Source organism: Ascaphus truei, chromosome 5 (genome assembly GCF_040206685.1).
Source record: "Ascaphus truei isolate aAscTru1 chromosome 5, aAscTru1.hap1, whole genome shotgun sequence".
NCBI classification, from domain to species: Eukaryota; Metazoa; Chordata; class Amphibia; order Anura; family Ascaphidae; genus Ascaphus; species Ascaphus truei.
The window spans coordinates 235819676-235834675 of record NC_134487.1 but is presented as its reverse complement, the minus strand read 5'-3'; the positions used below and the strand labels follow the sequence as shown (position 1 = coordinate 235834675).

The window sequence follows — 15000 nt, the reverse complement described above, 5'->3', positions numbered from 1 at the left end:
ACCCGATGTGTCTCCGTTATGTTTTTGAATAAAATGATTAGACAGAAAATGTGTTGTGATACCTCTTCTTATGTTCCCAATATGTTCAAGTATACGTGTTTGTACTTTTCTTGAAGTTTGACCCACATATTGTAGCCCACATGGGCAAGAAACAAGGTATACTACATGATCTGTTTTACACGTTAAAAGTTGTTTTACATCAAACCGCTTTCCTGTCACGTGTGATGTAAAACTAAATTTATCATCAGTCCTGTATTTACAGGCCGTACATGTAGTGCAACCGTAAAAGCCTTTATTTTGTGTTAGCCACCTATTTGCAGTAGGTTTCAATTTTTGCAAAGCACTAGGGGCAAGTTTATCTTTTAGGGCTTTAGCTCTTTTAAAAATAACATTTGGTTTGTCTGGGACAATCTCCCCCAGTACAGAATCATTTTTAACAATATGCCAGTACTTATGAATAATTTTTGAGATTTTTTCTGATTGGCTGTTATAGTTTGTAATAAATTGGGAGATAGCCATACCTATTTACCTTTAAAAAAAGACCCAACGGCAGATTTTCTAAAAGATCTAAAACTTCTGCTAGACAAAGGTAAAATGGAAGAAGTAATAAATAATGAAGAATACAATTTCCTGTATAGAGATAACCCAGTTAGACCTATATTTTATTACCTTCCTAAATTGCATAAGAGTATCTCTAACCCCCCAGGAAGGCCCATAATTGCAGGCATAGACTCTCTAACGTCTCATTTATCCGCCTACATAGACGTCTACTTACAAAAATACGTAAAAGAACTTCCCTCATACCTTAAAGATACCACAGACATCTTGCGTATCTTAGACAACCAAGTCTGGGAAAAGGGATGGTATTTAGTGACGTGCGATGTCACCTCACTATATACCTGCATAAACCACAGAGACGGACATGAAGCAGTTGACAGAGCATTAGCCAAAGATTCAGAGATGCCAAATGAACAGGCTAATTTTATTCTTGATGGTATCAAATTCATCTTAGAGCACAACTACTTCATGTTCGAGGGTACATATTATCTACAAAAATGTGGTACCGCCATGGGCACGAGGTTTGCACCCAGCTACGCAAATCTCCTGATGGGAGCATGGGAAGAAGACCATATATGGTCTGTTGCGGAGCTGGGTGAGAATTTGTGCCTATGGCGTAGGTACATAGATGATATTATCTTTGTGTGGAAGGGTGACGAAAAGGGACTTATTCAGTTCACCCATTATCTGAACGACAATTTGTTAAATTTACATTTTACATGTGAATATAGCCAAGAAAAAGTGAACTTCCTAGATTTAGAAATTTTCATTGAAGATGGTCTTATTAAAACCAAGACCTTTTTTAAGGGTGTTGATATTAATAATTATATATCCATGGATAGTTGTCATCACCCTAAATGGCTGCAAAATGTCCCATATGGACAAATACGACGTATCAGGAGAAACTGCTCTGATGATAGCAGTTTCCAAAGTCAATCAGCTTTCTTACAGAATAGATTTAAAGAAAAAGACTATAAAGATAAGGATATAAAAAATGCATTAATAAAAGCGGAAAATCTAGACAGAAAAGATCTGTTGTGTGAAAGAAGCAAAAAACCTTTGAGTTCAAAAAATAACTTTGAGTATTCATTTATTACAAACTATAACAGCCAATCAGAAAAAATCTCAAAAATTATTCATAAGTACTGGCATATTGTTAAAAATGATTCTGTACTGGGGGAGATTGTCCCAGACAAACCAAATGTTATTTTTAAAAGAGCTAAAGCCCTAAAAGATAAACTTGCCCCTAGTGCTTTGCAAAAATTGAAACCTACTGCAAATAGGTGGCTAACACAAAATAAAGGCTTTTACGGTTGCACTACATGTACGGCCTGTAAATACAGGACTGATGATAAATTTAGTTTTACATCACACGTGACAGGAAAGCGGTTTGATGTAAAACAACTTTTAACGTGTAAAACAGATCATGTAGTATACCTTGTTTCTTGCCCATGTGGGCTACAATATGTGGGTCAAACTTCAAGAAAAGTACAAACACGTATACTTGAACATATTGGGAACATAAGAAGAGGTATCACAACACATTTTCTGTCTAATCATTTTATTCAAAAACATAACGGAGACACATCGGGTCTCAAGTTTACTGTATTGGAACAGGTGTTACCACACTGGAGAGGTGGAAACAGAATCGTCTCTCTGAAAAAGAGAGAGAGCTTCTGGATTTTCACCCTCAAAACACTTGTTCCACTGGGACTCAATGTGGATTTCGAATTAAATGCTTTTTTATGAATGGTGTACATTAATCATATGCTTGTATATATAGAAACTTGTTTCTGAAATGTACACTTAAAAGAATTTGCGAGATTATATATAATGTTTTAACGAATACTCATTGTGTTTTTCTCTTTCTTTCCCTTGGAGACACATCAATCGGCGTTTTTTTCTAATTAGAGAAATATGTGGGGATTATTTTATGAATTTTATTTAAGATGTGTTTTGCCATTTATTATATATTTTTAGTTATGAGTATAAATAAATTTTTTATTATTATATATTGTATTAAAGTTTAAATTGTATTTTAATATATGTGTATAAAACTGTGATGAAATTTGTTATAGTGGTAAGTGTAAATTACCATACAAATTAGTCCATCATATGCTGTGACCTATAGGGAGAAAGGTCAGGGCAATTGGGAAGGGTATATATAGTATCCTCCTATGGGTCTACGTCACTCCTGACGAAGCCGTTCACCCTATACGGCGAAACGCGTAGAGCGTAGCCCTCAACGTGACATCCTGAGGGAGACAGTCTCCAGCTGATGCTCCGGTGGCGCCAAGTGTTCCGTCAAACCGGAAGTGACGTATCGGCATCCAGTCTGCAGCACAGGACAGATACCGGGGGAGAAGACAGACGTGTAGGAGGTCCACGAGGTCGCGACTCGGCGTTCCAACTCCAACCTGTTACCCACGCCTGTTTATACAGTAGCGACATTGCTTATTGAAGCAAAAGCCGCCGGCTCCATGCGGCTGGGAAGCGGGTAGCCGCGGCGCGTGGCGGCGCACTGTGACGTCACAGTAACATGCGCGCCCGGCTTCCCCGTCTTCCCCGGCTTCCCCAGGCTTCCCCGACACCCCTGGAGATCAAATGAAGGTAAGCGGGGGTGCGGGGAAGCAGAGGGGCAGAGCAGGAGCCGGGTACGGTGTCGGGAAGGGAGGTAAATTGCGCGCGAAGTGGAGGGGGGGTGCGTGGGGGAAACGCGGCGGCGCGCGGTTGTTACTGGCGGCAGCTGGGGTAGATCTCGGCGTGCCGTCGTGATTTAGTGCAATAAACAATGTCGGTGCTGTACCTGGTATTTTGTAAGCCTTAAATTTTATCATTTGCGGATAAATTCATTTTGGCTTTTTAACCTTGGCTCTGTTGTCTCTCTTCTGGGATATCGTTCTCCCTAACTATATGCTGTTTATGGACCATAATCCTTGATCCAGCACTTTATTGCTCCTTGGAGCCATACCATTTAATGTATTTTGTTTGTAAGCAGTATACACTATGGAATTTTTTTATATGTTTTTTCAGGTACTGACGCTCCCCTGTTTTCGTTCCACAGTGCATCCAGTGCCAGGGTAATCCTCACGCACACACACTACGCCATGACTTATATGCACAGCACAGTCAGAGGTACAACATGGGCAGCATTTTGGCTGGGTGTCCCATCTTAAGCGTCCCAGTTAAAGTGTGTGGCAGAGTTAATTTTGGAGTTCAAATCTCTGGATGTTTTATTTCTATCTTTAATCATGGATGCATTCTGAATATCTGGATTAACATTCTGATTTATTTCTTCAAACAGGTATGTTTCATTGAGCTGAAGTCTACCAACAAGAGAAATTAAGATTTAATTGACTATTGGGATATGTTTTATTGAGCTGAATTCTACCAACAAGAGAAATTAAGATTTAATTGACTATTGGGGTATGTTTCATTGAGCTGAATAGGCAAAACCCTCCCATAATTGTTATTCAATTGCATATGAATAGAGTATTTAAGACAGACTATCTTGGCTGTGAAGCCATTTGGCTGGGTGTCCCATCTCTGCACAATAACTTCGCAACTGTGAGAACTTAACATTCGAAAAGTTGTGATTCTTTGTACTCTTCCTATCCTCCAGTAACTTGGAATCTCTCCTCCTGCATCTTACTATGCCCTCCCTATTGCTTTTTCTGTTTACTGTTTCCTCACTCCTTTATGAACGTCTCTGTTCTCGCCAACTTCCCCACTCCCCACTGCACCATTATTTATACACCTCTCTCCCAACAACTTCTTTACCCCTCAATAAAAAGCACCCCCACAAATCCTCTATTCACACCTTCTATCTGCTCCTTCCTGCTGCTGGGATCCTCCCCTAAGCCTGAAGCCAGACATACACACCTGATTTCACCCATGCCTCCCTGCCATCTCTTCCCCTGTAAAGTGTGTTAACCCTTAAGTTATTTGACTAACCTTAAAACTTGCCCCACAAATTAAGCATCCCAATAGTCAGCACTCATGGTTACTGTCCCACACTCAGTCACTCCTTCCACCCATTGTGACCAAGCACTGCCACCTACAGCACTTATTCACTCACCTACTGTCTCTGTAAGTTCCCCATCAAAACTTTTAGATTATAAGCTCTTTCGGGCAGGGATTTCCTTTCCTATTGTCTGATTTTGCTGCACTTATTGTATTATTATAATTCCCTGTACTGTATTCTTTGTGAAGTGCTGAGTACACTTTTGGCGCTATACAAATACAGACATACAATACAATACAGCGGAAGTAAGGTAGTGTATTGTGAGATCGCTCACTCTCTGCACACGAAACTCCGGCTGCGAAGCGCCCTCCTCCTCGGGGGCAGTTCATGTGGGATCCATCATGTCTGCAGTGTGACAGTGACATCTCGGTGCCCGAGCACTTCACTCCGCTCATTATGACATCATCAGCGGTGACATCACCATGCCAGTACCAGGTCTCCTGCAGGAGAGGAGAGAGCGCTGAGTGAGTGCTGACTGTTGCTAAGGGAGTGGTAAATGTGTGTGCTGGGGGAGAGCTGACTGTGGGCGCTAAAGGGCATGTGCAGTTGGAGGTCTTTGAACTCATATACTATGAGGGGGATCAGCAACACACTGCAGAGCAACATATACCTACATGTAGAGCAAAGTGTATCTGCATGCAGAGCCTTGTGTATATGCAGAGCAGTGTATAACAAACTACACGAAGAGCAGTGTATAACTACAGTACAGTATATACAGTAGTATATGTAGAGCAGGGTGTTTATGCAGGAGAGTGTATATCTAGATACAGAGCAATGTGTATATGCAGAACGGTGTATATTGGCATGCAGAGCAGGGTGTATATCTACATACATAGAAGTGTGTATATGCAGAACAGTGCACAGTATATCTACATACAGTAGAATATATATGAATACGGTATATACACACACACACACACACACACACACACACACACACACACACACACACATATATCAGTCAATCTAAACTCTTTGCAATGCATTCCTGACCTTGAAGGTATTACAACTGTTTTATAAAATACATGTAACCTGAAGGTAAATTGAATAAATCAGTTCACACTGTGGGGGTGTCTGGACCTGCAGTGAGCAAACATTCCTTTTAATGCTAACTTCACCTCCGATAACCCCCCAAAGATGTGGTTGTACCCCCTGGGCTATGTTATTGTATTACATAACTTCTCCTCCTGCATGGAGCGCACAGTCTGCTCTACCCCAGCACAGATCCAATCCTAGATATATATGCAACAGAAACTAAAAAAAAAAACAGATCTGTCCGAGAACAGAACACAGAAGTGGAAGACGGTGAAACCGCATAGAGACAAACTTATTCACAGAGAGAGTCAGACTCATCCCACCTAATCCCCCCCCCCCCCATCTAGAAAGACCTCTAACCCTTTTCTTTAGAGGGACCCCACCATCATTCAGAGGGGCCACCGCTCTTCCATTAGAGGGACCCACTCATGATTAAGAAGGATCTCCTATCATTGTAGAAGGATACAGAACTGTGAAGGGTGCTGGGCCCATGCATAGTATTACCAGATACACCAACTCACTGCTAGCAACCAAAGCACTTCTAATAATTATTGTGGATCCCTTGTCACTGTCATCCTGCTGCAGGGATAGGCTCCATAGATCATAGGTCCTTTCTGTCTGTGTCACTGTGTCACCCTGCAGAGGGAGGGGCAGAGTGGATGGGTGATAGGACCCTGCTATTACTTTGTCACACTCTGGGCTCCTTGCTCTACTCCCTTCATACACATCACTCACCTGGAATGCGTGACTGGCGAATCCCAGCCCCAGCTGGCGGCACACAATCATAGCTTCCATGGTGCCCCAGTTCTCACTGCAGATCGTCCCCCAGCGCAGGGTCCCATTCCGCTCCATCAGCACCTCCACTCGACCCTCGCTGGGTGAACGCCCCCCGTTCAGACGCATCTGGGTGGGGAGGTGGAAATCAAACGTATGGGATGTATGATAACCCAATCCTATAGTGCCTTTTTGCACAACTGTGTCACATAAGGAACAGCAGCAACAATAACTTGCCAAGAATTTAAGCTCTGAGGGGCTGCATATATAATACTCATTATATTTATCTTTCTAGAAAGTAATGGTATACAGAGACCTGAGGACTGGAGACAAATCTGATTATTATTACTGGGATCCGGAACAAATTTGTTTTTCCCTAACGATACATAATTGGCAAATATTAACAGTTAGAATTTAACAGAGGTTGAACTTGATGGACGGCTTTTTCCAACATGATCTACTATGTAACTGTATTTTATATATATATATATATATATATATATATATATATATATATATATATATATATATATATATATATATATATATATATATATATATATATATATATATATACAGTGCTCGACAAATAATGATAACAACTCGCCCGTTGCGAGTGGATTTAGGCCGCTGGCGATCCGTGCTGCGGCTCTATTAATTCCCCTGCTCGCGACAAAATGTTCAAATTTTTTATTTTTTTAAATAAATAAATAAATAAAAAATTCCTCTCCCTGATTGGTCTGACGTGGGGAAGAGGACCGGCTGGCAGCTCTGGGTCAGCCTCTCTCTCCCCCCTCCCCTGCCCATGATCCCCGCTTGCTGCCAGGGGCTCTCACTTCCGTCCCCAGCGCGCGCGCGCAAGCAAAGTTGACTGCTGGATCCAGCGCGTCCCCGTCCGGCCACGTTTCCCATGCGGATGTCCCCACATACTAAATTTCCCCCCAATGCCCCCAGATGTCACCCGCAGACCTCGATGTCGCCCGCAGGCCCAGATACCCACATACCTCTGGTGAGTGGGACTCCCGGCTCCGTTTCTTGTAGTGTGTGTGTGTGTGTGTGTGTGGTGTGTGTGGTGTGTGTGGTGTGTGTGGGTGAGAGCTGGGGCTGCTATATCACGGGAGGCTGCGGTGTGCCGGGCCCGATCAGGTATCGGGGGAAGGGGGGACGCACACTTACACCATCCCCTGCAGAGCTGCGGCGGCTATTCCGGGAGGCTGCAGTGGGCCGGGCCCGAGCAGGTACCGAGGGGGAGAGGACGCACACCACCCTCTGCCGGACCGGGAGGCTGCAGTGGGCCGGGGCCGGGCCCGAGCAGGTACCGGGGGGAGGGGACGCACACCACCTTCTGCCGGACCGGGAAGCTGCAGTGGGCGGGCCCGAGCAGGTACCAGGGGGGAGGGGACGCACACCACCCTCTGCCGGACCGGGAGGCTGCGGTGGACCGAACCCGGTGCCACCAGCGCCATGTCGGGCTGCCGGGTCCCAGATCTATTCCCCCCTGCAGCAGGCGCCTCGCTCCGCTCTTGCTGCGGCCTCCCATTTAGGCCGCGCGGGGCGGGCGATGTGCAGGAGAGGTGAACGGTGATGCAAGGGTGGAGTGAACGGAGGTAAGGGGTGGGTGAACGGAGGTAAGGGGGGGGGGTGAACGGAGGTAAGGGGGGGGGTGAACGGAGGTAAGGGGGGAGGTGAACGGAGGTAAGAGGGGGGGTGAACGGAGGTAAGGGGGGGTGAACGGAGTTGGGGGAGGAGGGGGGGTGAATAGAGATGCAAGGGGGAGACAGGCTGGACTGGGGAGAGAGCAGAGAGAGAGACAGGCTGGAGTGGGGAGAGGACTGAGAGAGAGACTGGGGGGGGGGGAGAAGAGAGAGACAGGCTGGGGGGGGCTAAATGCTCCCAGGCAGTCAGTCGCCCACCCAGTCAGTCACCTACCTACCCAGTCAGTCACCCACCCAGTCAGTCACCTACCCACCCAGTCAGTCACCTACCAAAGTCAGTCACCTACCCACCCACCCAGTCAGTTAGTCACCTACCCACCCACCCAGTCAGTCAGTCAGTCACCTACCCACCCACCCAGTCATCCCCCCCACCCAGTCAGTCAGTCACCTACCCACCCAGTCAGTCACCTACCAAAGTCAGTCAGTCACCTACCCACCCACCCAGTCATCCCCCCCACCCAGTCAGTCAGTCACCTACCCACCCAGTCAGTCACCTACCAAAGTCAGTCAGTCACCTACCCACCCACCCAGTCAGTCAGTCACCTAACCACCCACCCATTCACCCACCCAGTCAGTCACCCACCACCCACCCAGTCAGTCACCCACCCTCCACCCACCCAGTCAGTCACCTACCCACCACCCACCCAGTCAGTCACCTACCCACTCACCCAGTCAGTCACCCACCACCCACCCAGTCAGTCACCCACCCAGTCAGTCACCTACCCACCCACCCAGTCAGTCATCCACCCACTCAGTCACCCACTCAGTCACCCATCCACTCAGTCAGTAAGTCACCCCCCCACCCAGTCAGTCATAAAGTCAGTAATACCCCCCCACACCCAGTCAGTCATACCCCCCCCACCCAGTCAGTCATACCCCCCCACCCAGTCAGTCATACCCCCCCCCACCCAGTCAGTCATACCCCCCCCCACCCAGTCAGTAATACCCCCCCACCCAGTCAGTAAAATGTCAGTCATCCCACCGCCTGCCCAGTCGCCAAGTCACCCAGTCACCCCACCCAGTCAGACAGTCAGTAATCCCCACCCAGTCAGACACCCCGTCACCCCACCCATTCAACCAGTCAGTCACCCCACCCCCCCAATCACCCCACCGAGTCACCCCACACCCCCAATCACCCCACCCAGTCAACCCATCCCCCCACAGTCACCCTCTCTCTGTCTCTCACCCTCTCTCCGTCTCTCACCCTCTCTCCGTCTCTCACCCTCTCTTCGTCTCTCACCCTCTCTCCGTCTCTCACCCTCTCTCCGTCTCTCACCCTCTCTCCGTCTCTCACCCTCTCTCCGTCTCTCACCCTCTCTCACTCTCACACTCTCTCTCCGTCTCACACTCTCTCTCCGTCTCACACTCTCTCTCACTCTCACACCCTCTCTCACCCTCTCTCTCCGTCTCTCTCACCCTCTCTCTCCGTCTCTCTCACCCTCTCTCTCCGTCTCTCTCACCCTCTCTCTCTGTCTCTCTCATCCTCTCTCTGTCTCACCCTCTCTCTGTCTCACCCTCTCTCTGTCTCACCCTCTCTCTGTCTCACCCTCTCTCACAATCTGGATATTTTATTTACCCTGTATATCTTAACTGCCCTATACAACACCGAAATAACCTATACTGCTTTCTTCCAGATCTAACTCTCGAGCTTCACACAGAAGACATCGGAATTCCCCGTAACCCAGAAGACAGGTAGGGAACACCTCCCCTCCAATGTATAACATTGCGGGAATGAGGTACCTGGACATTGAGGGTCTGCGGATCAGGTAAGATCCCAGGCGGGATTGCTGCTTTAAATATTGTGAAGCGGGGGCATCCAGGCACTAGTTAAGGGGTGCAGGAAACTAGTCCTTCACATCTGGCTTTTTTTTCTAGATTCGACATTTATACACACACACACACAAGGACTAATTGTAGTATAATGTAATACAATAAATAAACTTATGTCAAAAACGAATGTTCTTACTAGGAATTTATTCAATTTATTTCATTTATGGTTTTTTTAAATGCGGGTCTGGGGGCGGGATTAGAGGCGGGGTTGGGGCGGGACTAGGTGGCGAGTAGATTTTTTGGTTCGGCGAGTAGATTTTTGGGTGATTTGTCAAGCACTGTATATATATATATATATATATATATATATATAAAAACAGAAAAAGAGAGAGAGCGCACGCCCCATAGCATAACACTGTATGTTTATTGAAAAAAGAAGGGAAGGGGGGTGGGGGGGGAGATAGGAATCGCACTCACAAGATTAAAATGAATAAAAGGCAGTTTGTGAATATATATCACCACCATCCGGTTCTGTACAGTAGAATAGCGTCTCTGTGGACTCCTTCAGGACTGCCAATCGAAATCACCGTAAACCGGATACCAGGGGCGCCGTTTGCCGTCTGTTTGCTGTCCGGAACTCAGCTCTCCACTCCGAATGGCCGCTTGTAGTGTTCCCACGCTAGGTTTGGCCTCGTGCGCGTGCGCAGCGTCGGCGTGACGTAATTGCGCTCTCAGTATCCCTGACGCGTTTCGTCACCAACTGATCAGCCCTTTGAGAAAGTCGCCCGTTGGTGACGAAACGCGTCAGGGATACTGAGAGCGCAATTACGTCACGACGACGCTGCGCACGCGCACGCGCACGAGGCCAAACCTAGCGTAGGAACACTACAAGCGGGCATTCGGAGTGGAGAGCTGAGTTCCGGACAGCAAACAGACGGCAAACGGCGCCCCTGGTATCCGGTTTACGGTGATTTCGATTGGCAGTCCTGAAGGAGTCCACAGAGACGCTATTCTACTGTACCGAACCGGATGGTGGTGATATATATTCACAAACTGCCTTTTATTCATTTTAATCTTGTGAGTGCGATTCCTATCCCCCCCCACCCCCCCCCCCTTCCCTTCTTTTTACAATAAACATACAGTGTTATGCTATGGGGCGTGCGCTCTCTCTCTTTTTCTGTTTTTAAATATCCGTGGAGGTGGTTAACCCCGTGTGAGAGCAGCCGAAGACCCCCTTATCTACATTTATTACCCCCCATTATGGACTAACTATTGAAGGACTGGTTGGACTTTATTTATTCATTTTTTCTTTTTTAAGCACTTTTTGCACTTTTTCTCATATATTTTTTGGTTGTGTTGTATTGTATAGTTTATTAGATAATATTGTAATATATTATATGTCATCTAATTTTGTATTTCTTAATCCTATACACACTTACAGCACTATATACACTTTCTATTTATATTAATAGTCACTATAGTTCAATCATCAATAGTATATCACAGTACTACTTTGGTGCTACATTTTTTTGCTTATATATATATATATATATATATATATATATATATATATATATATATATATATATATATATATATATATATAATCCAATGCACACACCATTTGCAAGTAAATACGATTTGGTGCTTATCCCATAAAGTAATAACAGACCATACGATACCGGTTGCAACACGACATCAAGGGACAGCATGCAGTTAAGTAGATCATAAATTTTCTATATTTGATAGAAGACACAAAAACCGACGTTTCGGTCCCTCCAGTTGGACTTTTCTCATGGTCAAATATAGAAAATTTATGATCTACTTACCTGCGTGCTGTCCCTTGATGTCGTGTTGCAACCGGTATCGTATGGTCTATATATATACAGTATATATATATCCTTATACAGTATATACACACACATGTATTTATTTTTACCGGGCCTGACACTAATCATGCGCTGGGCCAGGGTCATGACCTGGGAAGAGTCAGATACTCCTAGTCGTTGGGCCATGACACTCAGTTGGTGGCACATTGTGCTTCACAGGGGGCAGGTGCTGCTCTCTTACCTGGTTCTGGAATCCCATGGCGGGCACGTTGCACCTGACAGCTGCGTCCTCCTCATGGTTGCACCCCTTGGAGTGTATGTTGAAACTGCAGTCCGTGAGCGATTTCTCAAACCCGCTGCACTGAATCTCACTCATGTGGATGGAGCCCATACCTGGGGGGGACACGGGGACCAATGACACAGAGCACTGCAACACTCCACAATGAATTGCAACACTACCTGTGACGTGTACACGTCATTGTATTGTATTGTATGTCTTTATTTATATAGCGCCATTAATGTACATAGCGCTTCACAGTAGTAATACATGTGGTAATCAAATAAATAACAGATAATCTAAATAAAAGATCATGGGAATAAGTGCTTCAGACATAAAAGTAACATTAAGGAAGAGGAGTCCCTGCTCCGAGGAGCTTACAGTCTAATTGGTAGGTAGGGAGAACGTACAGAGACAGTAGGAGGGAGTTCTGGTAAGTGCATCTGCAGGGGGCCAAGCTTTATGTATCATGTGTTCAGAATATCCACTGTGCTATTCATATGCTTCTTTAAGCAAGTGTGTCTTAAGGTGGGTCTTAAAGGTGGATAATGGTTGTAGGGGAATGAACCCCGTTTTGTCCGGTGCTTCTAAGGTCCACTGGTACATCTGGGTGTATTGTAAAAGCAGTCTCTGACACATGAAAGTACAAGAATGGTCACTACACGAGCATAAAGGTCCTGTGTGAGGGGAACCAGCTATCAAAGCATACGGCAGGATGAAGGATAAAGCCTGGGTGGGGGGCTGTTGTGCAGGGAATAGTTAGAGACAGGGAGAGAGGCAACCAGCAAGCTACCCCTCCCGTGTACTCACGATACTGGGTCAGAGTGTGCTAATAAAAAAATCATATATAGAACACATAGAAATACGTATGCATATAAACACCCTGATTTTTTTTGCTAGTCGGTTACTGAGGGGAAGGGCATTCAAGAGGTGTGGAGCAGTCAGTGAAAAAGGTTTAAGGTGGGAGAGGGCTTTAGATACAAAGGGGGTGTAGTGGTGTATGTGTGAGCGGGAGGCTGGCACCGACCGCGCTGTACCTGGTCTAAGTAAACATGTCATGGTGTAGCAGTGTGTGTGCATATATGTCATGGAACAGAAATACCCCTGTCTGCCTTTTCTGTTCAGCCCCCCTTTCCCTTGGCAGTTCTGCTTGCTAGTTATGCTTGGATGTCACTTTCCTTGCAGTTCACTCCCAGTGCAGATGGAATGGATACATTTTGTAGCTCTTTCCTTCCAGTCTGTCACTCCCCTGGTTGCTCTGGCAACATCTCCAGTCCTCCAAGTTAATGGACTTTCCCATTTTCTCCCCTGTCTTTGCTGACAGTTAGAGCAGTCTCACTCCATTTTAGTGTGACCCTTGCCCCTCACTTCCTTTCCAGCATTACCTCTGGATGAGTGAGCACTGCTGTAAACTCCTGTACTGGTAGGATTATCTTTTTTCACCTGCCGTTAACTACCAAGCACACACAGAGATACATTATCCCAACATCTACATCTCTACACAAGTTCCTGTTTTTACCTGCTTTCCACAAATAAAGTAAAGAAAAGAAACAGACTTGTTGTGCTTGGAAAAGAGGGCCGAGTTGACACTATCTGGGCTAAATCATCCTACATATGACCCTGACTTTCAGAATAATATATATATATTTATATATACACACACTATATATATATATATATATATATATATATATATATATATATATATATATATATATATATGTATATTTTCTTTGGCTTATGGTGGCATATATATATATATATATATATATATATATATATATATATATATATATATATATATATATATATATATATATATATATATATATATATATATATATATATGCCACCATAAGCCAAAGAAAATATACTATTTGCTTTACATGAGTAAGATTTGGCGGTGCTCACGGGTTGTGAATTATGTGAGTGAAAAGAGAAAAAAGTAACCCATATGGGAGCACTCAGGTATGCAATTGATATATTTGTTTATTTATTTGACACAGTGCAAAAAGGGATGAATAAACAGTACATGATTAAAAACACTTAAAAAAGAGGCATGGACCCCTGTCACGGGTGCTACCCTTAAACACAAGTGAACAGCACTAGGGAACGACACAAGTTGTCAACCCTAAACATGAAAAGGATAGTGACTCAAAAAACACTAGGGTAAATCAAAAGTGAATCACAACAGGTTAATGGGTTCAAAGGCACCTATACAAGGCTAAGAATAGTACACACTACACACCAAAAAGTAGACTGGTCAAAATATAAATGACAGTCTCAAAGCATCACACATCTGCATAAGCATACAGTAATATAACCAATACCAACAGCGCAAATAAATCATTTGTAGGTAAGATGGTATGTTGGAATGAAATCCCTAGATGTGTAGAACATTTAAGTTTGTGAATAGCATGTATAGGAAAATGCCTAATGAACGCCTATTAAATAACCTTGTGTTTGTTATCAGTATCCCTAGTGAAAAAATGAAATGTCACAGTCCAGAGAAGTAGTTTGCATAAGTGCTGGGTAGCATAGTTACGTGAACCATGGGTCAGAGGTCCTGCCTAGCACCCCCACTCCGACGCGTTTCATCCAGAGACTTTGACTAGGAGTGGACCACTCCTAGTCAAAGTCTCTGGACGAAACGCGTCGGAGTGGGGGTGCTAGGCAGGACCCCTGACCCATGGTTCACGTAACTATGCTACCCAGCACTTATGCAAACTACTTCTCTGGACTGTGACATTTCATTTTTTCACTAGGGATACTGATAACAAACACAAGGTTATTTAATAGGCGTTCATTAGGCATTTTCCTATACATGCTATTCACAAACTTAAATGTTCTACACATCTAGGGATTTCATTCCAACATACCATCTTACCTACAAATGATTTATTTGCGCTGTTGGTATTGGTTATATTACTGTATGCTTATGCAGATGTGTGATGCTTTGAGACTGTCATTTATATTTTGACCAGTCTACTTTTTGGTGTATAGTGTGTACTATTCTTA

The 15000-nt window shown here is 44.8% G+C and overlaps 1 protein-coding gene across 4 annotated transcripts in view; it reads right to left on the bottom strand.

Annotated features, from left to right (window-relative positions):
• The window catches only part of LOC142495793 (lysyl oxidase homolog 2), a 121722-nt gene that overhangs the window by 76229 nt on the left and 30493 nt on the right, over positions 1-15000 (bottom strand). For 3 of the 4 annotated variants that reach the window (XM_075601758.1, XM_075601757.1, XM_075601759.1), the window contains 3 exons: positions 11947-12098; positions 6353-6520; positions 4857-5022 (listed from right to left, as the gene is read on the bottom strand). In XM_075601758.1, coding sequence (XP_075457873.1) covers positions 4857-5022; positions 6353-6520; positions 11947-12098 — 486 coding nt within the window. Of the gene's footprint in view, positions 1-4856; positions 5023-6352; positions 6521-11946; positions 12099-13084; positions 13195-15000 lie in introns of those variants that run through there. The other variant, XM_075601760.1, reaches the window with a different exon arrangement.